At 56.8% G+C, this 25,870-nt stretch overlaps 1 protein-coding gene across 2 annotated transcripts; it reads left to right on the forward strand.

Annotated features, from left to right (window-relative positions):
- Positions 1-25,499, forward strand: FRMD8 (FERM domain containing 8). 2 transcript variants are annotated; one of them, XM_039471244.2, is made up of 11 exons: positions 1-162; positions 432-516; positions 2,399-2,566; positions 7,118-7,219; positions 7,585-7,643; positions 7,776-7,942; positions 11,073-11,294; positions 13,983-14,106; positions 14,957-15,100; positions 19,399-19,603; positions 21,011-25,499. In XM_039471244.2, the coding sequence occupies exons 2-11, from the start codon at positions 432-434 to the stop codon at positions 21,127-21,129; spliced, it is 1,395 nt and encodes a 464-aa protein (XP_039327178.1). In that variant the 5' UTR covers positions 1-162; the 3' UTR covers positions 21,130-25,499. The 2 variants fall into 2 exon arrangements, with proteins under 2 accessions (XP_039327178.1, XP_074257807.1); XM_074401706.1 differs by lacking the exons at positions 19,399-19,603; positions 21,011-25,499 and having other exon boundaries at positions 14,957-19,392.
- Positions 25,500-25,870: the final 371 nt, after the last annotated feature.

Below are 25,870 nucleotides of genomic sequence, written 5' to 3' on the forward strand. Positions count from 1 at the left end.
CCCCACGCACCGCGCTTCCTCCGGCCGCGGCTTCCGCGTCGCTTCACCGGCAGCTGGGTCCTTGGCGGTTTCCCGAGTGCGGGCGGTGGCGGGCTCGGCTTCAGGGCCGGAGTCCAGGCAGGAACCTGGCCTTTCAGGTGGCAGGCTCTGCGTTTCTGCGAGGTGAGAGCGCGGCGACGTCTGGCCTGGGCCTCCGCCCCCGGCTGGGGGTGCGCCTTGCCCTGCCTGGGCATCCCAGTCCACCTCCGTTCTTGACCGTCGCAGCCCGCACCCCGCGACCAGCGCCAGGGCTGCACTCTTGGCCACTCCAGGCAGCGCTGCCCAACCTTGCAGACCCAGCTCGGGGACCCCGTCCTCAATGAGAGCTTGAGGAGACCTCCAACCCCCCTTCCCTGGCTCCCGGTAACTGCTTTTTCTCTTTGCTTTTGCAGATGGACGGGACGGAAGGCAGTGCTGGGCAGCCCGGCCCCGCTGAGCGGTCCCACCGAAGCAGCGTGTCCTCCGTGGGAGCCCGAGGTGGGTCCCGCCCCCTTTCCTCTCTTCCACACCCTCCTGGGACCCCAGCCCTGGAGAAGTGGCCCTGGCTTCTTTTTCGTTAAAGATGATTTATGTATCAACTAAGAAATAATAAGGTACATTCAGATGTGGAAAATTCACAGATGTCAGAGGTTCTGTCATTGGTTTACTGGCCAGGTCCTCTTGAATCTCACTCATTTGTAAAATGGGCTTGTTTAACATAGTTGTGAAATTCAAATGAGATCATGTGAATGAAAAATGAAGGCTCATGTCGTGTTTCATGCCTGTAATCCCAGAAAACTTTGGGAGGCCAAGGTGGGCAGACCACATGAGCCCAGGAGTTTGAGACCAGCCTAGGCAACACAGTGACACAAAAAAGAAAAGTGACATGTTCACTTTCTTTGTGTCATTTCTTTTCCGCAAACAGCCTTTTGAAAACAAGGATCATGATCTTCATTTGATAGGGAGGAAATTGGGCCCTAGGGAGGCTAAGTCCCAGACTACGGAAGCTCTCCAAGTGACCACACATACTACAGCTTTCTGTGACTCAGTTCTCCTCACCTGAGAAGTGGATCTGGACCTGAGCCTCCTGGAAATGATTTTTTGATCTCTGAGAGTAGCTGCTGGGGCTTAACAGACTTGGGGTCCAAGAAGCACCTTCCTTTCTGTTGATGAGAAACCACACCCTTCCCTTCCACACACTCTTGGAGGTGTTATTAGCTCTACTTTTACAGATGAGGCAACTGAAACTTTCTTCTTTCTTTCTTTTTTATTTTTGAGACAGTCTTGCTCTGTTGCTCAGGCCGAAGTGCAGTGGTGCAATGTCGGCTCACTGCAACCTCCACTTCCTGGGTTCAAGCAATTCTTCTGCCTCAGCCTCCCGAGTAGCTGGGATTACAGGTGCCCGCCACCACACCCAGCTAACTTTTTGTATTTTTAGTAGAGACTGGGTTTCACCATGTTGGTCAGGCTGGTCTCTAACTCCTGACCTCGTGATCCACCCGCCTTGGCCTCCCAAAGTGCTGGGATTTCAGGCATGACCCCCGTGCCCAGCCTGACACTTAAACTGACTTGCTGAAGTTGACCAGCGACCCAGCAAGGATGGGAACCCAAGTATGTTGGCCCCAAAGCTCGGTGTTCCTTCACCATGCCTGCGGTCCCAGGGATGGGGATTTGAATCTGGGTGCTCTTCTAAGTGACTCTGGCTCTGGAGTCCCACAGTTGTCCCAAGGGAACTCTCAGCTATTTGAGTTGTTCTTTCCTAGCCTGCTTCAGGCTGACCTGAAAGACCCAATATTGACTCCTGAGGCTTAAAGAGTCCTAAGGAAGCTGAGACCTGGAACCTGTTTTAACCTAGGAGACCTAAGGAATCTTCTGTTCCCATCTTAGCCCGAGCCAGAGAGAGATTTGCCTGAGGACAGCATGGGTTGCCAGCTCTCACTCCTGCCAGCCCGAGACTAACCTTGGTAGCCTCAGGATGGGTTCAGCCCCTCTGTGCCGTGGTTTCACACCTGTGGAACATTCTTGCTCAGGGTAGAAGCACAGCTGAATCCTTTGGGCTGCTATGGTGGTGAGGGTCGGGTTGCAATGGCCAGGCTTAATTTGAATCTTGGGGGGTTGGGGTGGGCAGGTCTCCTGGCAGGCATTAATGGGTTTCTGGGTGGTTTGAGGGTCTCAAGGAAGCACTAATAGCATTCATGATAGGGTCTTTGGGGGCTCCTAGGGCTCTGCCTCTGACATGGACTCTGCTGCAGAAGTGTAGCCCTGGTCACCCCCAAGGGGTATAGGGTGGGGGCTCCAGCCCCAGCAGGTGGTGGAGGGTACCTGGTGGGCCTGGCTGTGCCAGGCAGAGGCCTCAGCTGAGCCTGCCCCTCTATCACAGTGGCTGATGTGCTGGTATACCTGGCGGATGACACAGTGGTGCCCCTGGCTGTGGAGAACCTGCCCTCGCTCAGCGCCCATGAGCTGCACCGCGCCGTCCGCGAGGTCCTGCAGCTCCCAGACATCGCCCTGGATGTCTTCGCGCTCTGGCTGGTCTCCCCTCTGCTGGGTAAGGCTTGGCAGTGAGGAGGCCAGGCTGGAGGGTGGGAGGGGGCAGCATTCAGAGCCGCTGGCCACTGCTTATGAGGGCCGGTGGGACTTGGGTGTGTCCTAAGCTGTCCACCTCTCTGAGCACCTAGAGCCCTGAGAAGGCCCCCGCTCCTGTCCCCGCTCTTGCCCCTGCTGTCTCTCTTTCTGCTGGTGGTGGAGGAATGGCCAATTCTGCCCTGCCTGGTCGTGCTGGAGCTGGGTTGTTGAGCATAACCTTTGCCCCAACTTGGGTGGCATTTGGGAACCATGATTTCACCTTATCCTCAGGCCCAGGCCAGTCTTGCAGATGAGCAAGTTGAGGTTGGGGTGGTGAGACCACTGCGTGGTAGGAGCAAGAGAGACCCAGGCCTGAGTGCTTCCTGGCCAGCCTCTTCGAACTGTCCCTGTTCCTTGGAGACAGGGAGGAGAGGGAACACAGTACAGGAAGCAGGCCCCTCTGACCCTGAGGCTCTTAGTGAGGGGCGGGAGGGTGAGAAGAGGAGGGACGTGACTTGCCTGGCCTGCCTCGTGACCACCCACATCCTGCCCTTTCAGGCCGAGATTGCAAGATGGAGGGACTTGGGGGTGGTGGCTCTCTAGACCCTCAGCCCAGGGTCCCCTGGTGAACAGGATCTCTGAGCCTGCTGGTTTGCACAGGAGGGGCCAAGGGAGAGGCTGCCCCAGGTTGTTATTTAGTAAATCGGTGTGGTGGCCGGTGTGTTTTCTTAGCTTACGCATTCCCTTTCTTGTAAAGGAATGCAAGAAGTGGGTAACCAGTCCTATTGAGGAAGTGCACAGGACAGCCTGGCTCAGGACCAAGGGGCCTCCAGCAGTTACTTCTTCTCCTGAGGCTGCTGGTGGGGGGAGAAGGAGCATTCAGCCACCCCGTCCCCTACCCTCATCCTTCCCTCCGCGTCCTCCCCCCTGCCGATGGGAGCTTCCTGCTCAGCTGCTGCTGGGAGGCTCTGGCCCACCCTATTCCTGCTGCCTTGGCTCCTCGGCCACCCCACGCCCAGCCCGGCCACCTCTCCTTCACCTCCGGGCTGCAGGTCAGGACTGTGGGCCCCTTGGTTTGTGTGTGAAAGCTGGGGTGCAGTTCTGCCACCTTGGCCCCTGCCCTGCCTCGGGAAGCTCCCAGAGCCTGTGGGGCAGCCTGCCGCCTCTCCTCTCGCACCTCCTCCGCCCCCATCCCTCTTCACCACATTCCTGTTCCCCCAGAGCCTGCAGGAGGCTGGAATGAATGTGAATGGGCCGCTTTGTCCCTGTGCAGGAGGAGGGTGGCAGAAGACCCTAGCACAAAGTCAGCACCCACTCTGTTCCCAGGCTGGGTTCAGGGAGGCTGAAAGGCCACTTTGGCTATGACTTGGGCTCCCCAGAACCCTTGGCCTCCCCCACCCCTGATGGGGTGAAGTGATGACAGATGCCCCTGGGGAATGAGTGCCCTGCAAGGGCAGGGAGGGGTGACATCTTCTGGAGCTGCCCTTCATGCCGGATGTTTTGGCAGGGCCTGGCCTTCTCCATGCCATTGTCACTCTGCGTGGAACAGGGCTCCAGGGACCTTCTGTCCCATTTGGATAACAGCCTTCAGGCAGGAAGGCCCCCATCTGGAAGTCTGGGACTGCTGGAGTTCTGAAGACAGGAGTCTTTTGAGTTGCTGGGGCTTGGGGTTAAGGCTGGTCAGGGCTGGGCTGTAGGCAGGAAGAAGGGCATCCTTGTCTTCCGGGCATTCTGAGGCCCCATCTAGTCAGTTACTGCGCTAATTGCATAAGGACACACAAAGCCTCTCTCAGGCCAAGTGGCATTCTAGATGCTGGGAATATAGGAGGGAAGATACTGGTAGTGTCCCCGCCCCAGAGAACTCACCGTTAGAACTTTATTTTATTGATTTATTTTATTTTTAATTTTTTTGAGACAGAGTCTTGCTCTGTTACCAGGTTGGAGTGCACTGGGTGCAGTCTTGGTTCACTGCAACCTCTGCCTCGTGGGCTCAAGCGATTCTCCTGCCTCAACCTCCTGAGTAGCTAGGATTACAAGCAAGCCAACCCACACCCTGCTAATTTTTGTATTTTTAGTAGAGACAGAGTTTTACCATGTTGGCCAGGCTGGTCTTGAACTCCTGACCTTAAGTGATCCACCCACCTCAGCCTCCCAAAGTGCTGGGATTACAGGCATGAGCCACCGCACCTGGCCACCACTGGAACTTGAGAGCCTAAAGTATCGTGAAGGGAGGTTTAGGAAGCAGAGCTCTGCTCCTGGTTTAGCTACTAACCCCTTGTGGCCTCAGGCAGTCACTGTGCCTTCCTGAGCTTCAGTTTCTCCGCTGTGAAGTGGGTGATCTCCATGTCTTCCAACCCTGACATCCTTCGAGTTGACATCCTTCCCAGACAGAGAGAGTGGGAGGACTCCATGAGGGGCTCAGTGGCCAAGTGAGGGGAGTTGATGGAGCCCTTTCTGGAGGGAGTGGGGAGGCCATTGTTGAGGGTAGATGGTGTTTCCCTACTGGAGGTGGTGGCAGATGGGTGGGGCCAAGGGTCTAGGTTGCAAATGGGAAATCTGGACCAGAAACCAGGGGACAAGAAAGGGCTGCAGAGACTGGATGCAGGGGTGAGTGGAAGGGCTGAGGGCAAGGGGGCCCATGCAGAGGCCATGGCTGCTCTTTTGGGTTAAGATCAGGATCCAAGTGGAAGTCCCAGATGGCCCAAAGAGCAGAGACGAGGACCCCTGGCCTCAGGCCAGCAGGAGGGGCGATCAGCCATTAGTGGGGACCTCAGAAGGGTGGAGCGGGGAGACATGGATTGGGGGGAGCTCTCAAGGCTTCTCAAGGCTTGTAGCAAGCTCTGGCTTCTGCATCCGAGCGACAGACATCCCATTCATCTCTGGATGAACTTGGAAGTGGCCTCACACCTCTCAAAGGCAGAGACCCTGGTAGCCATTGTTTTTTGTTGTTTTTGTTTATTTTTGAGGTGGAGTCTCACTCTGTCACCCAGCCTGGAGTGTGCAGTGGCACAATCTCTGCTCACTCCAACCTCCGCCTCCCGGGTTCAAGCAGTTCTCTGCCTCAGCCTCCCGAGTAGCTGGAATTACAGGTGTCCCCCACCACACCTGGCTAATTTTTGTATTTTTAGTAGAGATGGGGTTTCACCGTGTTGGCCAAGCTGATTTTGAACTCCTGACCTCAGGATCCACCCGCCTTGGCCCCCCAAAGTGCTGGGATTATTAGGTGTGCACCACCATGCCCAGCCTGGCCACTGTTTTTTGGTGGGTGCTGGTGTGTGAGCTGAAAGGGTTTGTCCCTCCTGGCCTGAGGCATTGATCCTGGGTCCAGAGCAGTAGTGGTATGGGGCAGCCTGGAGTTTGAGGGGTTGGACTGGGTACACTTGGTAATTCTGCCAACCTCTACTGAGGTCACTACGCCCTAGGGATGCAGCAGTGGACAAGTCCTTAGCCCCTGTGGGTGGCAGCAGCAGAGAGAGTCAGGTGGCGATCAACCTGTGAAGGCAAGCAGATGTGGCACCATTAGGGCGGTGGAAAATTTTGAGGAGAGGCTGCCTTAGTTAGAGGGTCCAGGTGGCCCTTGAACTAAGACCTCAGCCAGCCAGCCACAGGACGGATCTGGGGCAAAGGAGTCCAGGAAAAGGAGCAGCAAGCGCAGAGGCCCTGGCACAAGCAAGCTGGGGACGTGCAAGAGCTTTAAGAAGGCCAGGGTGGCAGGAGCAGAGCTGGAAAGGCAGTGAGAGAGGCGATGAGGTGGGAGGGCTGGGCAGGAGCTGGACTGCTTGCGGGCCACAGAGGCACAGGGCTTGCAGGATGGAAGGGCAGCTGGAGCTCCTCGGAGGTGTCGGGGTAGGGTCTCACGAGGGGGAAGCCCAAGCTCTGCCAGGGGGAAGGCAAGGCAGCCCTTGGGCCTCTGGGCCCCAGTTGCCAATTTCAGGTTTTGCTTCCTGATGGCACTACAGGTCCCTCTGTGCCCTAGCACCTTCATTGGCCACAGCCTCCAGCTTCAGCTTGCCCTGGGGCTGTAGTGAACAGTTAGTGGCTGGCTCTACCTGGAGCCAGACCCCTGTCACTTGCTGTGTGACTATGGACAAGCAACTTGACCTCTCTGAGGCTCATTTGCTCTATGGGTGAAATGGGGGGTAGGGTTATTGCAGCAATAAATGCCTCTAGACCACTCAAAATGTTTCTGGACCCTTGGCACCTGCTCAGTTACTGTTGGTCACAACTGTCATCATGCTGTTGCTGATGGGTGGTGTGATGGGTGGGTGGGCAGCTGCTGAACTGGTTGGAAGCTGCATGGTGGGAGGCCACGTGGTGGGAGGCTGCTGCGTGGTGGGAGTCCGCCTGGTGGGAGGCTGCTGTGTGGTGGGAGGCCGCAGGGTGGGAGGCCGCCTGGTGGGAGGCTGCTGCATGGTGGGAGGCTGCTGTGTGGTGGGAGTCCACCTGGTGGGAGGCTGCTGTGTGGTGGGAGGCCGCAGGGTCGGAGGCCGCAGGGTCGGAGACAGCATGGACCACTTCCCCTCTCATCCTGCAGAGGTGCAGCTGAAGCCCAAGCACCAGCCCTACAAGCTGGGACGCCAGTGGCCGGAGCTGCTGCTGCGCTTCACCAGCGCCCCAGATGACGACGTGGCCATGGGTCAGTGCTGCTGCCTGCCTGTCCTTGCCTCGGGAACCCCTGAGTCTGCAGCTCTGGCTCCCAGCCCAGCCAGGGCCCTGCAGCAAGGAGCTGCCCCGCTGAGGGACAGGGCCTGCATCTCCCCCAGGGTCCATCAGCTGCTCCGGCAAGGGAGGAAGGGGTCCCTGAGAGAAGCCCCACTGAGGGATGGGCTGGGAGCCGCTGGGGCACGTTGGGATGAGCTGCGCACCCGACCCTCTGCCCGGCCCTCGGGTTTTCTCAGCTGTGGTGGGTGAGGTTGGGGGGCTGGGGCTGGGGCCAGTCAGGGGAGAGGAGAGGGCTAAGCAGAATGGGAGGCCTGGCAGTGACTCAGCCTCTCTCCCCAGATGAGCCTTTCCTGCAGTTCAGAAGGAACGTGTTCTTCCCAAAGCGGCGGGAGCTCCAGGTGAGCCAGGAGCCCAGGTGGCCCCACCAGGCCCAGTCCCTTGGGCCCCGCTTCCCTGTCCCTAGACCCCCTGGACATTCACACCTTGCCCCAGCCCAGCTGAGCGGCTCTCCCTGCCACACCGGCCTGCAGATCCACAACGAAGAGATCCTGCGGCTGCTCTACGAGGAGGCCAAGGGCAATGTGCTGGGCGCTCGGTACCCGTGCGACGTGGAGGACTGCGAGGCACTGGGGGCCCTGGTATGCCGTCTGCAGCTCGGGCCCTACCAGCCTGGCCAGCTGGCCGCCTGTGCCCTGAGGTGAGGGCCTGTGTGACCTGAGGCAGGGGCGCTGGTGGGAGTTTGTCCTCGGAATCCAACTTATAAGCAGTCTTAGGTCTCGCAGCGGGCAGCAGGCAGGGGGCAGGGTCCTGGAGTCAGGAGGCCTCAGGCCCAAATGCTTGCTCTGGCCCTAGGCAGTTGCTCCACCCCTCGGACTCTTTTTTTTGAGACCGAGTCTCACTCTGACGCCAGAATGGAGTTCAGTGGCGCGATCTCGGCTTACTGCAACCTCCTCCTCCCGCTCCTCCTCCACCTCACCAGCCCTGGGCAGGAGCCTTGGGTGAAGTCTGGGAGAGGAATCTGCAGCTCTGGGGCCCTGCCTCCAGCCGAGGTCAGGGGAGCTGGGCTTTTGGAGTCACAGCTAGGGACCAACCAGACACTGACCCTTTGTCATTAGTAACAGTAGAGTTCCAGATTCCTGGGATGCTCCCCAGGCAGTCGCACGCCAGCTGTCCACCTCCCAGCCCTCTCGAGAAGCCGCGCTCTCTGCTGTGTGCATTAGCAGGGCCTCGGGCGGTGAGGATCGCGCCTGCCCTGCCCAAGTGCTGGCCAGTCTCCGGCCTCCATAGAGGATTATCCCGAGGTTTAGAAAGAATTCCAGTGGAGGTGGGCTTGATCCCAGCCTGACCCTAGCCAGGGCTCTCTGTACCCCAACCCTGCAACATGTGGGTGTCAGGAGAGAGATGTGGAGACGGGGACCCTCCACTCAGCTAGAGCCTGGCAGGGGCCACCCCTGTTCACAGTCAAGACAGGGCTCCCAGCTGAGCTGGCCCAAGGCTAGTGACCGTGGGGGTCCTGACCCTCGTGCTGGGCATGTCTGTTCTTCTTGCAAGTGACAGCTGAACCAGCTTAAACTGTTGGGATGCAAGGGTACTATGTCACCTCATGTAACAGACAAATCCAGGGTGGTTGATGTGCCCTGGGCCAAGTTTAGTGCAGTGGCTCTGGCCGGGCTCCCAGACCCCCATCTCTTCCCTCGCCCAGCCCTGTGTCCTCTGGGCCAGCTTACTTGTGTGGGCGCTTGCCTTGTGTCCAGGTGGCTGCCACAGTTGTATTGCAGGAGGGCACAGACTCTCATCCCTTACCCGACCTCAGCCCTCAACTCACTCGGATGGCCAGAGAGTGATCCCAGCCCACCCACAGGGAACATGGTCAGTGGCCAGGCCACTGAGCACCTGCCACCCGACCTTCCCCTGGGTCCCTCATGAACCTGGACGGGAGTGAGGAAGGCCAGATTTCCACATGACAAGCAGGAGGTGTTGCCAGAAAAAGGACTGTGGGGGGATAGATGGCAGATGCCCACGGCAGCCCCAAGAAGGGTGGACAGAGACCCCTCCTCATGGCCCCCTTGGGCCTACAAGTGTCTTACCTGGGCCCTTCTGCCGTGGTAGCTCGTGGCATCTGATGCTCCAGAAACCGCAGCAGGGACACCACCACCCCCGCCCCCACTTCAGGGAAAAAGACTACAGTGAGGTCTGTTCAGCACTTAACCTCATGCTGGGCGCGGGCTGGTGTCCTTGTGCTTGAGGACAGGTGTGTGTCCTCATTTCACACACAGGGAAATGGAGCTTCAGAGGCCTCAAAGACTGAGCACTTAGGCCTGTATTCCCAGCACTTTGGGGGGGCTGAGGGGACGGATCACTTGAGGTAAGGAGTTCGAGAGACCAGCCTGGCCAACACGGTGAAACCCTGTCTGTACTAAAAATACAAAAAGTAGCCAGGTGTGGTGGCGCGCACCTGTAATCCAAGCTGTTTGGGAGGCTGAAGCAGGAAAACCCGGGAGGTGGAGGTTGCAGTGAGCCAAGCAGGTACAGGACAGGAGGCGCCTCTCACCGGCTCACTGGCTGTACAGTTGCTCACAGCAGAGGCAGTCGGGCTGGCCCCGGAGTCTGCCCTTCAGAGAGGAGCCGCTGCACTCCAGCCTGGGCGAGAGAGTGAGACTCTGTCTTAAAAAAGGACTGAGCTGTCCACCCACAGCTTATCTGAATGGCTGGTCCACAGCCCACGCAGCACCTGCTGCCCGAGGTGCAGAACTAGCCGTGGTTATGCCAGCGTCTCTCCTGCTTTGTGGCGGGGGGAGATGGCCTTTCTTTTGTGAGCCTGTGCTGGTTGTAGGGTGGTATTTTCACGTTTTTTTCTGGCAGAACAAAGCATTGAGAGCATTAAGACCCCTGCACCAGTTTGGTTATAAAAGTTCCAAATCCCACCTCTCCTGAGTTGGTGACAGAGATGTTGCTCTGAAACTGCCGCTGCAGTCTGATTCCAGGTGAATGGGGGCTCTTTGCTCGGCCTCCAGACCCTCCTTCAGCCTCTCGCCTCTGCTGTGAGCTGCAGACCTGGGCCCATCTCTGGGCCTCCTTCACTTGCCTGGCTGCCCTGCGTGTCTGTATGCCCTCACAGGTTGGGGTGGGGAGACCTCTGGAATGCCGGTGTACTGCAGGTGCTCAGGGTGGCGAGTCCTTCCCTTCTGGGGGTGAGGAGGGGCCTGGTGACTCCTGCGTCTGTTCCTTTGGCTCCTGTGAGTTTCCTGGGTGAGCACATGGTAGCCAACCAGGCAGGAGGCAGGAAGGGCTGGGAGACAGGACCAGGCCCTGCAGGGGCCCTCGGTGCAGATGGGCTGCAGTGCAGAGGCTGCCGGCTGAGGCAGGACTGGTGGGAAGTATGGGAAGGTGGGGCCTGGGTTCCTTTTCCTGGCTGAACGTGCAGGCATCTGGAGCCGCAGGATGAGCCTCTGGCTTTAGATGGTGACCAGGATCAGATGGGCAGAGGGATAGCCCCAGCACCAGCCTGGGCCTGCATTTGGAGAGCTTGTCATGTTTTAGGACTGGGAGAGCTCAGCTGGGATGGGAAGGGGGCGTCACCATCCCCTACTCTGGAGGAAGCAGGCTCAAGACAGGAGGCGCCTCTCACCGGCTGTCCAGCTATTTGTGGCAGAGGTAGACAGGCTGGCCTTGCAGTCTGCCCTTCAGAGGGGCCAAGAACTGAACCCCCCTCTGGTGCCTGGGTCTCCCCTCCTGGGCTCCTGACCCAGCCTCTGACTTGGAAGTAGCTGTGTGAGCCTGGCCCCTGTGGCTGGGCCACTAGCACCTGTCTCTCTCTTCCTCCACAGGGAGAAGCTGGACTCCTTCCTCCCCGCCCACCTGTGTAAGCGGGGCCAGGGTCTCTTTGCTGCCCTCCGGGGCCGTGGGGCCAGGGCTGGGCCAGGCGAGCAGGGCCTGCTGAACGCCTACCGCCAGGTGCAGGAGGCCAGCGGCGACAGTGGGTGTGAGGCCACCCTGGGCACCCACTACCGCACCTACCTCCTCAAGTGCCACGAGCTGCCATTCTATGGGTAAGAGCCACAGCCCTGGGGCGCCCCCACCCCTTGCAGACTGTCCCTGGGCTTTGGTAGCACAGCTGCCAGTGAGGCCGCCCCTGCCCCTGCTGAGCTGTGTCCCCATGAAGTGGTGTCTTGTCATGAGCACCTCAGGCCCCTCCAACCCAAACTGGGCACCTGCCTTCCTCCACTTCCTCCTATCGGGGGCTGGGACACTTTGGATGGGTTCTCTCCTACCTGGCACAGCAGTCACCTGCTCACTGGCCCAGCCAACCTCACCTTCAGCCAGCTGTCTCTGTCACGAAGTTGGCGTCTAACGAGCAGCTCTGTGCACCTACTGCACGCACCCTCCCTGGCCACTGGAGGTCCCTCTGGGCCAAAGACACCATGCCCCTGCCTGGTGAAGCTGACGTTCTAGTAGAGATGAGAATACGGAGGTTGAGGAGAGCCTGCCGGTAGGCACGGGCAGCAGCTGGGAGACCAGAGGGTGGGGTGTGGGGTGGGCCCTGTGGTCAGAACAGGTGAGAGGGTCAGATGCAGGACATTCTGAGGGCAGAGTGACGGGATTTACCAGATGAATGTGCAGTGGACGAAGTGAAGGAGGGGAGGCAGGGAGGACTTGCCTGAGCACCAGGCAGATGGTGTTACCATCAACTGAGCTGGGCGGTGCTGTGGATCGGTGAGGGCAAGTTCAGGAATTTGGTTTTTTGTTTTTGTTTTTGAGACAGGGTCTCGCTCTGTCACCCAGGCTGGAATGCTGTGGCACAGTCGTAACTCACTGCAGGCTCCACTTCCTGGGCTCAAGTAAGCCTCCTGAGTAGCTGGGACCACAGGAGCGCACCACCATGCCTGGCTAATCTTTTTTTTGAGACAGAGTTTCACTCATTGCCCAGGCTGGAGGGCAGTGGCATGATCTCAGCTCACTGCAACCTCTGCCTCCCAGGTTCAAGCAGTTCTCCTGCCTCAGCCTCCCACGTAGCTGGGACTACAGGCATGTACCACCATTCCTGGCTGATTTTTGTATTTTTAGTAGAGACAGGGTTTCACCATGTTGACCAGGCTGGTCTCGAACTCCTAACCTCAGGTAATCTGCCTGCCTTGGCCTCCCAGAGTGCTGGGATTACAGACGTGAGCCACCGCACCTTGACACACCTGGCTAATTTTTCTATCTTTTTGTAGAGACAGGGTTCTGCCTGTTGGCCAGGCTGGTCTGGAACTCCTGGGCTCAAGTGACCCTCCTGCCTCGGCCTCCCACAGCACCAGGATTATAGGTGTGAGCCACTATGCCCGGCTGGGAGCTTGCTTGGGACACGTTGATTTTGAGATGCTTGTTAGACGCACCACTGGTGACTTTGGGTGGGCATCTGGTCTCTAGTGCGGTCTGAACTGGAGCTCGTAGTTGGTGACTCCTATGCATATGGAAGGCACTTGAAGCCTGGAGAGATGCTGGGAGGCGAGTGTGCTGGGTGAGGAGGGGCCCTGGAGAAAGGCAGGAGGGCTCCACTGCAGCAGCTCCAAGCACATGTCCCGCTTGTCCTGGTGATGGACGGGCTCCAGTCTGGTGGGCAAGCGTGAGCACAGCCCTGCTGTAAAATGGCATCAAGAAACGGGTCTTGCCGGGCGCCATGGCTCACGCCTGTAATCCCAGCACTTTGGGAGGCCGAGGCGGGTGGATCACAAGGTCAAGAGACCGAGACCATCCTGGTCAACATGGTGAAACCCCGTCTCTACTAAAAATAAAAAAATTAGCTGGGCATGGTGGCGCGTGCCTGTAATCCCAGCTACTCATGAGGCTGAGGCAGGAGAATTGCCTGAACCCAGGAGGCAGAGGTTGCGGTGAGCCGAGATCGCGCCATTGCACTCCAGCCTGGGTAACAAGAGCAAAACTCCGTCTCAAAAAAACACGAAAAACAAAAAAAAAACGGATTTTGTAGTGGTTTTGACCCAGGGCGGGGGTGACAGCCCACGTGTGCTAACGGTGATCCAGCAGCAAACGGGCAGCCCTCTCCTGGCTGCTTCGGTTTCCTCAGTGAAATTGGACAGCTGGCCATCAGCTGAGCCTGGGGGGCAGAAGTCTTCCAGGGGAGGCTGGAGTGGGACAGCCCCAGGAATTCAAGGTGGCCCATGCTAGTCTCCGGCCCGTCCCGCTGCATAGGGAGAGTCGGTTTAACTTGGGCTCTGGCTCGGTGGGAGGCGAGGGCGAGGATGAGCCCGAGGGACAAGAGCAGGCGAGGCTGCAGGAGGGACAGGCAGCAGCTCTTCTCAGTTTTGACCTCTAGGGCCACTCCCCTCACCTCCTCATGCTTCCCAGGAGGTCCCTGCCGCTGAAAAGTCACCGTCCCGGACAGTGGTCAGCAGGCTTTCCTGCCACCTCCAGCAGCCCTGGTCTCCAGCCCAAGTGCCAAACGCACAGAACTGACTGTGCCCCACACCTGGGGCCACACGCTTCCCTCCAGCTGCAGCACCGCCCTTCTGTGTGCCATCAGGCCCTTCTCCCTCCAGTCGCGCACCACCAGCTCAACTGCTGCCTCCCCACAAAGCCTCCCCTTCGCTTCCGTTTCTCCCTTCCCTGTGATGGGTTTCAGTCACCCAAACAGCAGAAGCTCCGCAGCAGAAGCTTCTGAGGGCCCAGGTTGGAGCCTAGAGCAGCCTCCCTAAGCATTGCTGGTGCCAGCCAGAGGCTGACCCCAGTCCCCTCCCCAGGTGTGCCTTCTTCCATGGCGAGGTTGACAAGCCGGCCCCGGGCTTTTTGCACCGGGGCGGGCGCAAGCCAGTTTCTGTGGCCATCAGTCTGGAAGGCGTGCACGTCATTGACAGCAGAGAGAAGGTACTGCCCCCAGCTCCTCTGGGGTGGAGAGGATGGGAAGGGTGTCCTGACCCAAGCCTTGCTGGTTTCCCTGGGCCTGTGGGGCCTGGGGGCAAGATGGGTGGACTGTCTGGGAGGGACCTTGCCTCCCTCGGACTTCCTGGGTCCTCTTGCCCAGCGTGCTAGGCTGCGGGGTGGCCGGGGCAGGGGAGGCTGCAGCTGGAATTTCCACCCCTGAGTGGAGAGAGGGCAACAGGGCCCACTGCTCTGCCTGGCTGATAGCCAGAGAACCGCCTGGTGCTCCAGAAGACCCTGCAGTGGGCAACCCTCTTGGGCTGACCACATCCTCTTCTCCATGCATTTGTTGGCCAGCCCTGGGTACAGGGCCATATCAGCAGCCAGCCCCATAGGGCAGATTCCCTGTCCCTGGGCAGGAATTCGCTCCTAAGCCAACAGAAGAGTTTTGGCTGCCTTCCGGTTGTCCCAGAAGAGGGACCCCAGCCCCTCCTGCCATCTGTGCCCTGGGAGGTGGGGCCCAGCTCAGCCTCAAGCTAGATGCCACCCCCCGACCTCATAGAAGAGACTCCCCTTCCCTCCTCCCGACGTGCCTCCCCAGCTGTCAGGAGCTTGGCCTGCTGGTGGGACTGTTGTGGAAGAGGGGATCTCAGCCTCCTGGACCGCAGTCCCAGGAGGCTCTGATGAAAGCTGAGGCTCCTCTCCTTAGAGAAACACACGAAAGAATGTACACTTGGCCTTGGAGAGGCACACGCCCTAGCCAGGTGTCCCCTCCTGGTGGTGCCTGAGTGGGATGGTGCAGGGAGCACGCCTCTGTCCAGGGGTCAAGCCTGGCTCTGCGTTTCCTGCTGGCCAGCACGTTCTGCTGGGCCTGCGCTTCCAGGAGCTGTCGTGGGACCACACCTCCCCTGAGGAGGAGGAGCCCATCTTGTGGCTGGAGTTCGATGGGGAGAGCGAGGGCACGCCTGTCAACAAGCTCCTCAAGATCTACTCCAAGCAGGTAGCATGGCCGGTGCCTGCACACAGGTGGGGAGGCTGCGCCATTGCCCCGGGTCCCAGGCTGGCAGGGAAGGAGGTGAGAAGCTGCCTTGGGCCTGAGAATGAAGGTGGCCTGGGCACGAGGGGTGCCTGCGTCCTGCAGGCCAGGAGCCGCCCTGGGAGGTCAGGAGGCCTGGTCTCAACAAACAGCTGCCGGTGGCGTGGCAGCTGCGGGGGGGTCAGGCAGCTGTTTGTTGAGGGCTTGCCCAGCACTTTGAGACGAGCCTTTGTCTTCCCCTCCTGTCCCCAAGGCGGGTGCTGTTGTGACCCTGCTCACAGTCACCTGCGGTGGGCGGGAAGTGTTGGGCCCCTCCAAGCCTGTGTTTGATTTTCCGCTTCATTCAGCGTGTTTTACTCGGCACCGAGCACCTCCTCCACCCCAGCCTCCCTCCCCTGCCCCTTCCTCTCCCACTCGGGTCACATCAGAGCCCTCCCTGCCACGGGTCCCTTTCAGAACCGTTCCCACCCCCTCCTGCCTGCACCTTGGATCTCTGGACCCTTCATCCCCACACTGCTCTGGCTTCCTTTTGGTGCCCCTTCCCACCTTCACCCCTCTTCACAGCCAGGCCCCACCCCTATGCCACTGCCACCAGCCACTGAAAAGATGTTTTCAATTTTGATGAAATCCAGCTTATCAATTTTGGCTTTTATGGTTTATGCTTTTTGTTTTCTAAGAAATTTTGCCTATCCCATGACCACAAAGGTTTTCTCATGTTTTCTTGTAGAAGTTGTATAAATTTAGACCTACCAGCCATCCCAAGTCGATATTTTACATCAGGTGTGATATGCAAGTCAATGTTCATGTTCCTGTTTGCTGGCTGGGCGTGGTGGCTCACGCCTGTAATCCCAACACTTTGGGAGGCCAAGGCAGGCGGATCAAAGGTCAGGAGTTCAAGACCAGCCTGGCCAACATAGTGAAACCCTGTCTCTACTAAAAATACAAAAAATTAGCCAGATGTGGTGGCAGGCACCTGTAATCCCAGCTACTTGAGAGGCTAAGGCAGGAGAATCACTTGAACCTGGGAGTCGGAGGTTGCAGTGAGCCAAGATCATGCCATTGCACTCCAGCCCGGGCAACAGTGCAATACTTCATCTCAGAAAAAAGAAAAGGCATTGAATTGGCTGGGCACAGTGGATCATGCCTGTAATCCCAGCACTTTGGGGAGCCAAGGTGGGCAGATCTCTTTAGGCCAGGAATTCAAGACCAGCCTGGCCAACATGGCAAAACCCTGTCTTTACCAAAAATACAAAAAACTGGCTGGGTGTGGTGGCACATGCCTGTAATCCCAGCTACTACTTGGGAGACTGAGGCACGAGAATTGCTTGAACCCAGGAGGCAGAGATTGTGGTGAACCAGGATGGCACCACTGCACTCCAGCCTGGGCAACAGAGTGAGACTCTTGTCTCAAAAAAAAGACATTGAATTGCCTTGACATCTTTGTTGAGAATCAATTGGCTGTGCATATGTGGGTCTGTTTCTGGATTCTCTCTTCTAAACCATTGACCTACGTGTGTCTTTGACTAATAATCACCCTATATATTGATTTTTGAACCTTAATAATAAGTCTTGCAACCAGGTAGCGTGATGTCCAGAACTTTGTTCTTTTCAAAATTGTTTCAGCTATTCCAGTCCCTTTGCATTTCCATGTAAGTGTTATAATCAGCTTGATTTCCAACACACTTCCCCACTCCTACCCCCAAAAACAAGGCTGTGTAGGATTTTTACTGAGATTGCATTGATTACTTTGGAGGTAATTGACTGCTTAAGTCTTCCAATCCATTTGTTTCTATATCTCCATTTATTTGTCTTTGATTTATTTCATTAACACTTTAGTTTTCAGCATACAAAGCTTGGGCATCTTTTGTTAAGATTTATCCCTGTTTCTTTTTTCTTTTGGTGTTACTATAAATGCGACTGTTTTTAATTTCAATTTCCAATTGATATTTCCTTATATAGAAATACAATTGTTTCTTTTTTTTTGTTTTTTGTTTTTTGTTGTTTTTTTTTTTGAGACGGAGTTTCGCTCTTGTTACCCAGGCTGGAGTGCAATGGCGCGATCTCGGCTCACCGCAACCTCCGCCTCCTGGGTTCAGGCAATTCTCCCGCCTCAGCCTCCTGAGTAGCTGGGATTACAGGCACATGCCACTATGCCCAGCTAATTTTTTGTATTTTAGTAGAGGCGGGGTTTCACCATGTTGACCGGGACGGTCTCGATCTCTTGACCTCGTGATCCACCCGCCTCGGCCTCCCAAAGTGCTGGGATTACAGGCTTGAGCCACCGCGCCCGGCCTTGTTTCTTTTTTTTTTATGAAGCAGAGTCGCTCTGTCACACCGGCTGAAGTGCAGTGGTACAGTCATATCACACTGCATCTTTGATCTCCTGGGCTCAAGTGATTCTCCCGAGCCACGAGAGGTGTGCACCACCATGCTGGGCTAATTTGATGTGATTTCATTTCAGTTTATTTCATTCATTTTTTGATTTGACAAGGTCTCACCATGTTGCCCCTGCTAATCTGGAACTCCTGGGCTCCAGTGATTCTCCCACCTTGACCTCCCAAAATGCTGGGATTACAGGCATGAGCCCTGTGCCTGCCTGGGATTTTTTTTTTTTTTTTTTTTTTTTTTTGAGATGGAGTGTCTCTCTGTCACTCAGGCTGGAGTACAATGGCACAATCTCAGCTCACTGCATCCTCCACCTCCCAGGTTCAAGCAAGTCTCTCGCCTCAACCTCCACTCAGGAGCTGGGATTAAAGGCGCCTGCAACCATGCCCAGCTAATTTTTGTAGTTCTGGTAGAGTCGGGGTTTCACCATGTTGGGCAGGCTGGTCTAGAACTCCTCACCTCAGGTAATCCACCTGCCTCAGCCTCTCAAAGTGCTGAGATTACAAGCGTGAGCCACCGTGCCCGGCCTGGCCTGGGACTTTCTATGTGGACCGTCCTGTGGTCTGTGAGTGGTCCAATCCATGTGCCTCTAGCTCGCCTTGCCTGACAGTGCTTCTGACCCGCAGCGTAGGATGGATACGTGTGAGCAGGCACCCCTAACACCCCTGGCCTGAGAGAGAACATTGTTTTTCACTGAATGAGTGTGATTCAGCTGTGGATTCTTCCGAGATGTGCTTCATCAGGTCGAGGAAGCTCCTTTCTGACCCTGGCTTGCTGAGTTTAATCTTGGACGGATGTTCAGCGGAGCTTCCTCTTTTGGCTGCATTTTGACGGCGAACTTCCTGAGCCTCAGAGGCATCTTGCTGTGCAGGAGTTTTTGTTCTAGGGAACTTAGAGGGCTTCCCTGTTATGGTTGCAGCTTGGGACTCTCTGTCCCCACCCACTGGCTGCTGTCCCCTCGCCAGCCCACTGCCCTTTGGCTGGTGGCGTCCAGTTGGTGAGCAGAGGAGGGCAGGTGGACTGAGCTTCGGGAGCAGGGAGGGTGGAAAGCCCACCAGGCCTCTGCTCTTCCTTCTGGGGCAGGCAGCCCCTGCTCCCCCAGAGGGTTGTACTTGCCCTGTGGAAAGGCAGGAGCCAGGCCAGTCTCCGCAGGGCCACTCCCAGCGCCTGACCCAGCCCCACAAGTCAGGAGTACAGGTGGGCATTCCTGTCCGAGTGGCCTCACCTTATCTCAGGCCTGCAGCAGTGCGTGGCACGTGGCAAGCACTCAGGAAATACCTGTGTCCTGACTCAGGGGTGCCACCCTCTTGACACCCTCTGTCTGCTACTCCCTCAGATCCTAAGGGCCCTATTCTTGGTGCCCAGCTGTGCCCGCTGGCACCTGGCCCCTGTCAGTGTGCCTCATGCTTCACACTTGTTGAACAGGAGTCACTTTTGAGTAACGTGCTGGCGGGGAGCCGCCTGCCCCTGCCCTGGTGACAGTGACATTGCACCCCTTCCTCCTGGCTGCAGGTTTTCCTCCCAGCCAGCACCTCCTCCTTTTTGCCCCACTTCCTCCTCTTTGTCCTCTCTGCAGCGCCAGGCCTCCTTCCCCCTGCCTTCCCCACCTGATTCTGCCCATGGAGTCAGCCTTCCTGGGCTGTGCCTTTGGACTAGAATGTTCTTTCCCACCCAATGTCCCAGACCTAGGGACCCCTCATCCACCAGGACTCACCTTCACAGTCACCCAAGCGGGACACCTCCCCTGTCCCCCCACCCCCGAGTGGTATGTGTCCCCTCGCCTGCCTCCCCCACCAGAGAGCAGAGCTCATTTCAGCCTCAGCAGCAGCCATGGAAATGGGGCCTGGCCAGGCCTCACACCGGCCCCTCTTCCCCAGGCCGAACTGATGAGCAGCCTCATTGAGTACTGCATTGAACTGAGCCAGGCCGCAGAGCCCGCAGGCCCCCAGGACAGTGCGACTGGCCCGCCCTCAGACCCCGGCTCCTCACCGGCTCCTGTTCAGCGCCCCAAGCTGCGGAGGCAGGGCAGCGTGGTGTGTAGCCGGATCCAGCATCTCTCCACCATTGACTACGTAGAGGATGGTGAGCTGCCCTTCTGTGCATGTGCACACACAATCACAACCGTACACGCACAGACCAGGGAGTTCCTGAGGGCAGGGCATTGCAGAGCAGCTCCACACTCAGTGTGAGTTGGCCTCCATCTCGGGACCCGGCTGAGAGCAGGGTGAGCCCAGGCCTTGGCCATAGTGCCCTTTCTGTCCCTTGTCACTGCTGCATCGCAGACGCATTCTGCAGCATTGTCCAGAATGTGATCCTGGAAACTACTCACCATCTGTTATTAAAGTGTTGGGTAGGCTGCGCACAGTGGCTCATGCCTGTAATCCCAGCACTTTGGAAGGCTGAGATGGGAGGATCACCTGAGCCCAGAAGGGCAAGCCTTTAGTGAGTTAAGATCACACCACTGCAGTCCAGCCTGGGTGACAGAGTGAGACCCTGTCTCAAATAATAATAATAATAATAATAATAATAATGTCTTGGCCAGGCACAGTGGCTCACACCTGTAATCTCAGTACTTTGAGAGACTGAGGTGGGAGGCTCACTTGACCCCAGGAGTTCAAGACCAACCTGGACAATCAAGCAAAACCGTGTCTTTACACAAACTAAAAAAATTACCCATGGCTCACACCTGTAGCCCCAACCACTGGGGATGCTGAGGTGGGAGGATCACTTGGGATTAGGAGGGAAGGCTGCAGTGAGCCATGATTGCAACACTGCACTCCAGCCTAAGCCTGTCTCAAAAAAAGAACAAAGGCTGGGTGCAGTGGCTCATACCTGTCGTCCCAGCACTTTGGGAGGCTGAGGCAGGTGGATCACAAGGTCAGGAGTTTGAGATCAGCCCGGCCAATATGGTGAAAATACAAAATTAGCTGGTTGCGGTGGTGCGCACCTGTAGTCCCAGCTACTCCGGAGGCTGAGGCTTGAATCGCTTGAACCCGGGAGGCAGAAGTTGCAGTGAGCCGAGATCGCACCATTGCCTGCAGCCTGGGCAACTAAGCAAGACTCCGTCTCAAAACAAACAAACAAACAAACAAAAAACCACTAACATCTTACAGCAATGTGGTATTTTTGCTTTAATTAACAACTCAGTATTGCTATGACTAGCCGAAGTGCCTACCTTATTCCGATTTCCGTAGCTCCTGATGTCCTTCTGTGCCAGGATCCCAGCAGGACCCCACACTGCGTTTAGTTGTCATGTCTCCCCAGGCTTCTCTTGGCTATGACGGACATCCCTTGTTTGTGATGGCCTTAGGTTGGCAGCGTTAGGGGCACTGGTCGGGTATACTGCAGCATGCAGAGTGGGGGTGAGGCTCACATGACCAGGCTCCTGAAGGAGCTGTCGCAATGCAGCCAGAACCCGGCTTCCTGGGCCTGGGCCCGCTCACGTGGGGCCGGCCTCTCTGCTGAGTGTGCCTTCCCATTCCCTCCCAGGCAAGGGGATCAGGCGAGTGAAGCCGAAGCGCACCACGTCCTTCTTCAGCCGGCAGCTGTCCTTGGGCCAGGGGAGCTACACCGTGGTGCAGACTGGTGACAGCCTGGAGCAGGGCTGAGGACACTGTGCCGGGCAGGAGGGAGGGCACCTGGGTGCCCTGGCCCGGCACTGTCCTTCTGAGGGGCAGGGGCCGGCGCAGCAGTCTCATGGGTCACACACATGGGAGGGCTGCCGTGGCACTCGGGGTCTGCAGATTCCTCAGACCACAGAGAAGTGACTTCTGGGCCCCTCTATCTCAGGACCATCCGATCAGACTCCAGCTGCCACTCTTGCCCAGAGACGTGCCTTTGTGCCCACTTCAAGCGTCCCCTATTCTGAAGTGCGCGGTGGCAGCTCCAGTGTCAGACAACCAAGGATTGAGGCTTCGGACCTGAAGGTCCAGTGTGTGCCTTTGGCCTCTTCCCGGACTTGGGTGACCACATCCCCACCTTCCTCCTGCTGGTTCTCCACACCCCACTGCAAGGCTGGGCTGCCACTCTGAGGAGGGCAGGAGGGGCCTCCCTGGATTGAACTGGGAGAGAAACACCATGAGGGCCTCCACTGGTGGCATCAGGAGTGGAGGGAGCCAGACAAAACCCTACCTGGGGTCCTGTGCCCCTCACTCTGGTCTCCCTTGCAGGCATGAGACACTCTGACCAGAAGAAACATGCCTTTTGATCACAGCTGGTGATGTCACTGCTGGGAGGTAGCTGTCCTGTAGACTACCTGGCCCCCAGACCCACACTCACACTCTTGTGAAAAACTTCTGAAAATCCCCTGGTGGGCACTCCCTAGAGCCCAAGCAGCTCCCCCAGGGGAATGACTGGACCTGCCCTCTCCTGCCATGTCTGAGTTTAGGTTTTAGTTTGGTCTTTGTTCATCTGCTTTGGTGCCATGAAGTCTGTGAATGCTGGGGCAACTCCAGGAAACGCCCTGGGTAACCTCAGTGCTGTGGCGCTCCTTCCCAGGTGGTGCTGTGGTTTCCTCTGGGGGCTGGTGCATGCACTGGTGCGCCTCAGAGGGTCCCAGGGCTGGGAAAGCCCTCCTCTTGGGCTCTGCTCTTCTGGAAAAAGGCAGGCCCTGCTTCTAGGAGGGGAAGCTGGGACCAGAGAAGCAAAGCACCCATGTCACAGCCACCTTTCCAAACGTCCTTGGTAGCCTTTGGTGATGTCACTTTGTGGCCTCACACAGGACAGTCTGTTCTCTCTCGACGCTTGGAAAGGTGGCTTTCACTTGGGTGCTTTGCTTCTCTGGTCCCAGCTTCCCCTCCCAGAAGCGGGGGTTCTGTCTTTTTCCCAGATGAGCGGAGCCCCTGAGAGGAGGGCTTTCCCAGTCCTGGGACCCTCCGAGGTGGGGGTGTGGGTCTCACAGGTGCTTCCGGGGACCTCCCACAGGAAGGAGGCAGGCCTGGGGCAGCACAGGGCTTTGCTTTGTGTTCCCTTCCCGGTGGAAACCGTGGGAGAGGAAGCTTGGCCTCCAAGTATTGGAGCCCATTCACCTCCCCCTCTGTTGGTAGCTTGTGAACGTGCCAGGTGTGTTGGGGTGGGCTTGCGTTCTGGCAGCAGGGACTTTGTTAAAATAATAGAAGAGGCCTGGCAAGGGCCCCCAGGCTTTTGGAATGTCCTGGCCACAGGGTGATGTCAGCTGCCACCTCTCTTGTCCCCTCCTGGAGTCGCCCGGCCCCACCGAGCCGCCCGCCCGCCTATTCTGGCACAGGTCGTCTCAGCCCCACTGTTTGGATTCCAGGTGGATTTTTTTTTTTTTTTTCCTGAGCTGGAGTCTCTCTCTGTTGCCCAGGATGGAGTGCAGTGGGACAATCTCAGCTCACTGCAACCTCCGCTTCCCGGGTTCAAGCAGTTATCCTTCCTCAGCTTCCCAGGTAGCTGGGATTACAGGCGCGCACCACGGCTGGCTAATTTTTTTGTGTTTTTAGTAGAGACAGGGTTTCTCCGTGTTGGTCAGGCTGGTCTCAACGACTCCTGATCTCATGATCCGCCTGCCTCGGCCTCCCAAAGTGCTGAGATTGCAGGCGTGAGCCACCACACCAGGCCAATTCCAGGTGAATTCTGATCTGGTGGGTGGCCGAGGGTGTGTCCGTGTGGTGAGTTGGGTGGGTGTGTCTGTCAGTACACAGATGACGTGTTTTCCCTTCAGCCTCTTTCTCATGTTTTCTGAGCATCCATTGTGCCTGAACATTTTCTGCCTGTCCTTGGAGACAAAGCAGTATTTTACTCATTCTTTGAATGTTCTCATTCTTTTGTATCATGTGACTTATTAATAAAATCAGTTTCTAACAAACTCTGGGGTGGCTCCTGATATGAAGTAATGAGGGTGTGCCTGTGACAGTGCAGGAGTTGATTACAGGCTTTGTATTTGGTTTTCATGAAACGTGCGTCAAGGTGTCCAGCCCTCGGGCCAGCCAGGTTGATGCCTGAGGAACACCCAAGCTGTCTCATCTTGGCAGACTGCAGTACTCCCAGGCCCAGGTGGCCCAGGAGGGGCTCGGGTTCTGTGGGGACCAAGGTGAGTAACTACAGATGCTAATGCCGTCCCTGAGGGCACCTCATGCTCCAGGCTGGGCAGGAGGCCGTTTGTTTCCCACAGATTTTGCTGTCAACGCCTAGCTGGGAGGGAAGGGACAGTAGCAGGCCCACCTGGTGCACTGTGAGCCCTGCAGCAAGCACCCAGGGCCTGCGCCTGTGGCATAGGAAAACCGGGGTTCACATTTAATGTTTCCAGAGATGGGAGGAGCAAGCAAGCCACCTGTCCCTGTGGCAGCTTGGTCCTGGGACCAGGGCACAGTGAGTGGCGCCTTGTCCTCTGTGTGATGTCTTTGGCCAGGCAGCATGATGCCATGACCATGGGTACCTGTGACCTTTCACGGGAATAATAGTGCCCAGGCCAGGCACAGTGGCTCGCGCCTGTAATCCCAGCACTTCAGGAGGCCAAGGCCAGAGGATCACTTGAGCCCAGCCTGGGAAACATGGCGAACCCCATCTCTACCAAAAAAAAAAAAAAAAAAAAAAATTAGCCACACATGGTGGCACAAGCCTGTCATCCCCAGCTGCTTGGGAAGCTGAGACTAGAGGATCACCTGGCCCAGGAGGTGGAGGATACAGTGTGCTGTTTTCATGCTGTGCACTCCAGCCGGGGCAACAGAGTGAAACCTTGTCTCCAAAACAACCCAAAAAAGACAACTCACCTCACTGGACTGTTGGGAACTTTAGTGTCTGGGCAGCCGAGACCTTCAACAGGTATAGGCTCCTCTACCTGAGTTCTGTGCCTGGAAAGCCAGGAGGACACCCTGGGACCACAGGGCTGCCGATGGCACAGACACCCCCATTCATCGGCCTGGAGCCCCTCCCTCTTGCCCAAACCCAGCCTGCTCAGGCCACCTGTGTCAGTTACCTGTCACTGCTATGACACAGGCCTCAGTGGAGAGAACACGTTCATTATCCCAAGCTCTGTAAGTCAAACATGGGACCCAGGTCTCAGTGGCTTCGTTCCTGGGGCCTTGAGGGAGCACCCCTTTCCAGCACATTTCTTGGCTCCTGGCCCTTTCGTCATCTTCCAAGCCGTGAAAGCACGTGGAGTCCTTAGGTCACAGTGACCTTTGTCCTTGCATCTTTGATTCTTCTTGAAGGACCCTCTGATTACACTGGGTCACTCGAATGATCCATGGTAATATCTCAATGAAAGGAGGGCACCTGGGGGCCCTCAGGAGGTGAGGCCAGGGCCAGCGGCTCACACCTGTAATCCCAGCACTTCAGGAGGATGAGGCCGGCGAATCATTTGAGCTCAGGAATTTGAGATCAGCCTGGCCAACGTGGTGAGACCCCATCTCTACTAAAAATTAAAAAATTCGCCAGATGTGATGACGGGCACCTATAATCCCACCTACTCAGGAGGCTGAGGCAGGAGAATCACTTGAACCCGGGAGGCAGAAGTTGCAGCGAGCCGAGATTGTGCCATTGCATTCTAGCCTAGGTGACAGAGTGAAACTCTATCTCAAAAAATAATAAAAATTATTTTTCTTAAAAGATGGCCTCTATATGTTTCAGGCCCCATAAGTCCTGGATTATCCTCTGCCCACCAGACATACTGGCTCCGCTTGTTTTCAGAACACCCTGCAGTCTCCAGCCTCAGGGCTTCTGCCCAAGCAGGTTCCTCTCCCTTTTGAAAGTCCAGGCCTGCTCAAGGCCAAGGCAGGAGGATTCCCTGAGCCCAGAAGCTCGAGACCAGCCTGGGCAACAGAGACCCTATCTCTAAACAGCCAGGCAGCTGGTCACAGTGGCTCATGCCTGTAATCCCAGCACTTTGGGAGGCCAAGGCAGGCAGATCACCTGAGGTCAGGAGTTCAAGACCAGCCTGGCCAACATGGTGAAACCCTGTCTCTACTAAAAATGCAAAAATTAGCTGGATATAGTGGCATACACCTGTAATCCCAACTACTCAGGAGACTGAGGCAGGAGAATTGCCTGAACCCAGGAGGCGGAGGTTGCGGTGAGATCGAGCCATTGCACTCCAGCCTGGGTAACAAAAGCGAAACTCCGTCTCAAAAAAAAAAAAAAAAAAAAAAATATATATATATATATATATATATATACACACACACATATATATATAGCCCAGTGTGGTAGTATACACCTGTGGTCCCAGCTACTCAGGAGGCTAAGGTAGGATCACATGAGCTGTGATCACACCACTGCACTCCAGCCTGGGTGACAGAGTGAGATCCTGTCTCAAAACAAACAAAAAATCAAAAAAACACAAAAATATTCTCCAATCCCCTCCCTACCTAGGCATCCCAACACCCCATG

This window comes from Saimiri boliviensis, chromosome 6, assembly GCF_048565385.1.
Source record: "Saimiri boliviensis isolate mSaiBol1 chromosome 6, mSaiBol1.pri, whole genome shotgun sequence".
Classification (NCBI taxonomy): Eukaryota; Metazoa; Chordata; class Mammalia; order Primates; family Cebidae; genus Saimiri; species Saimiri boliviensis.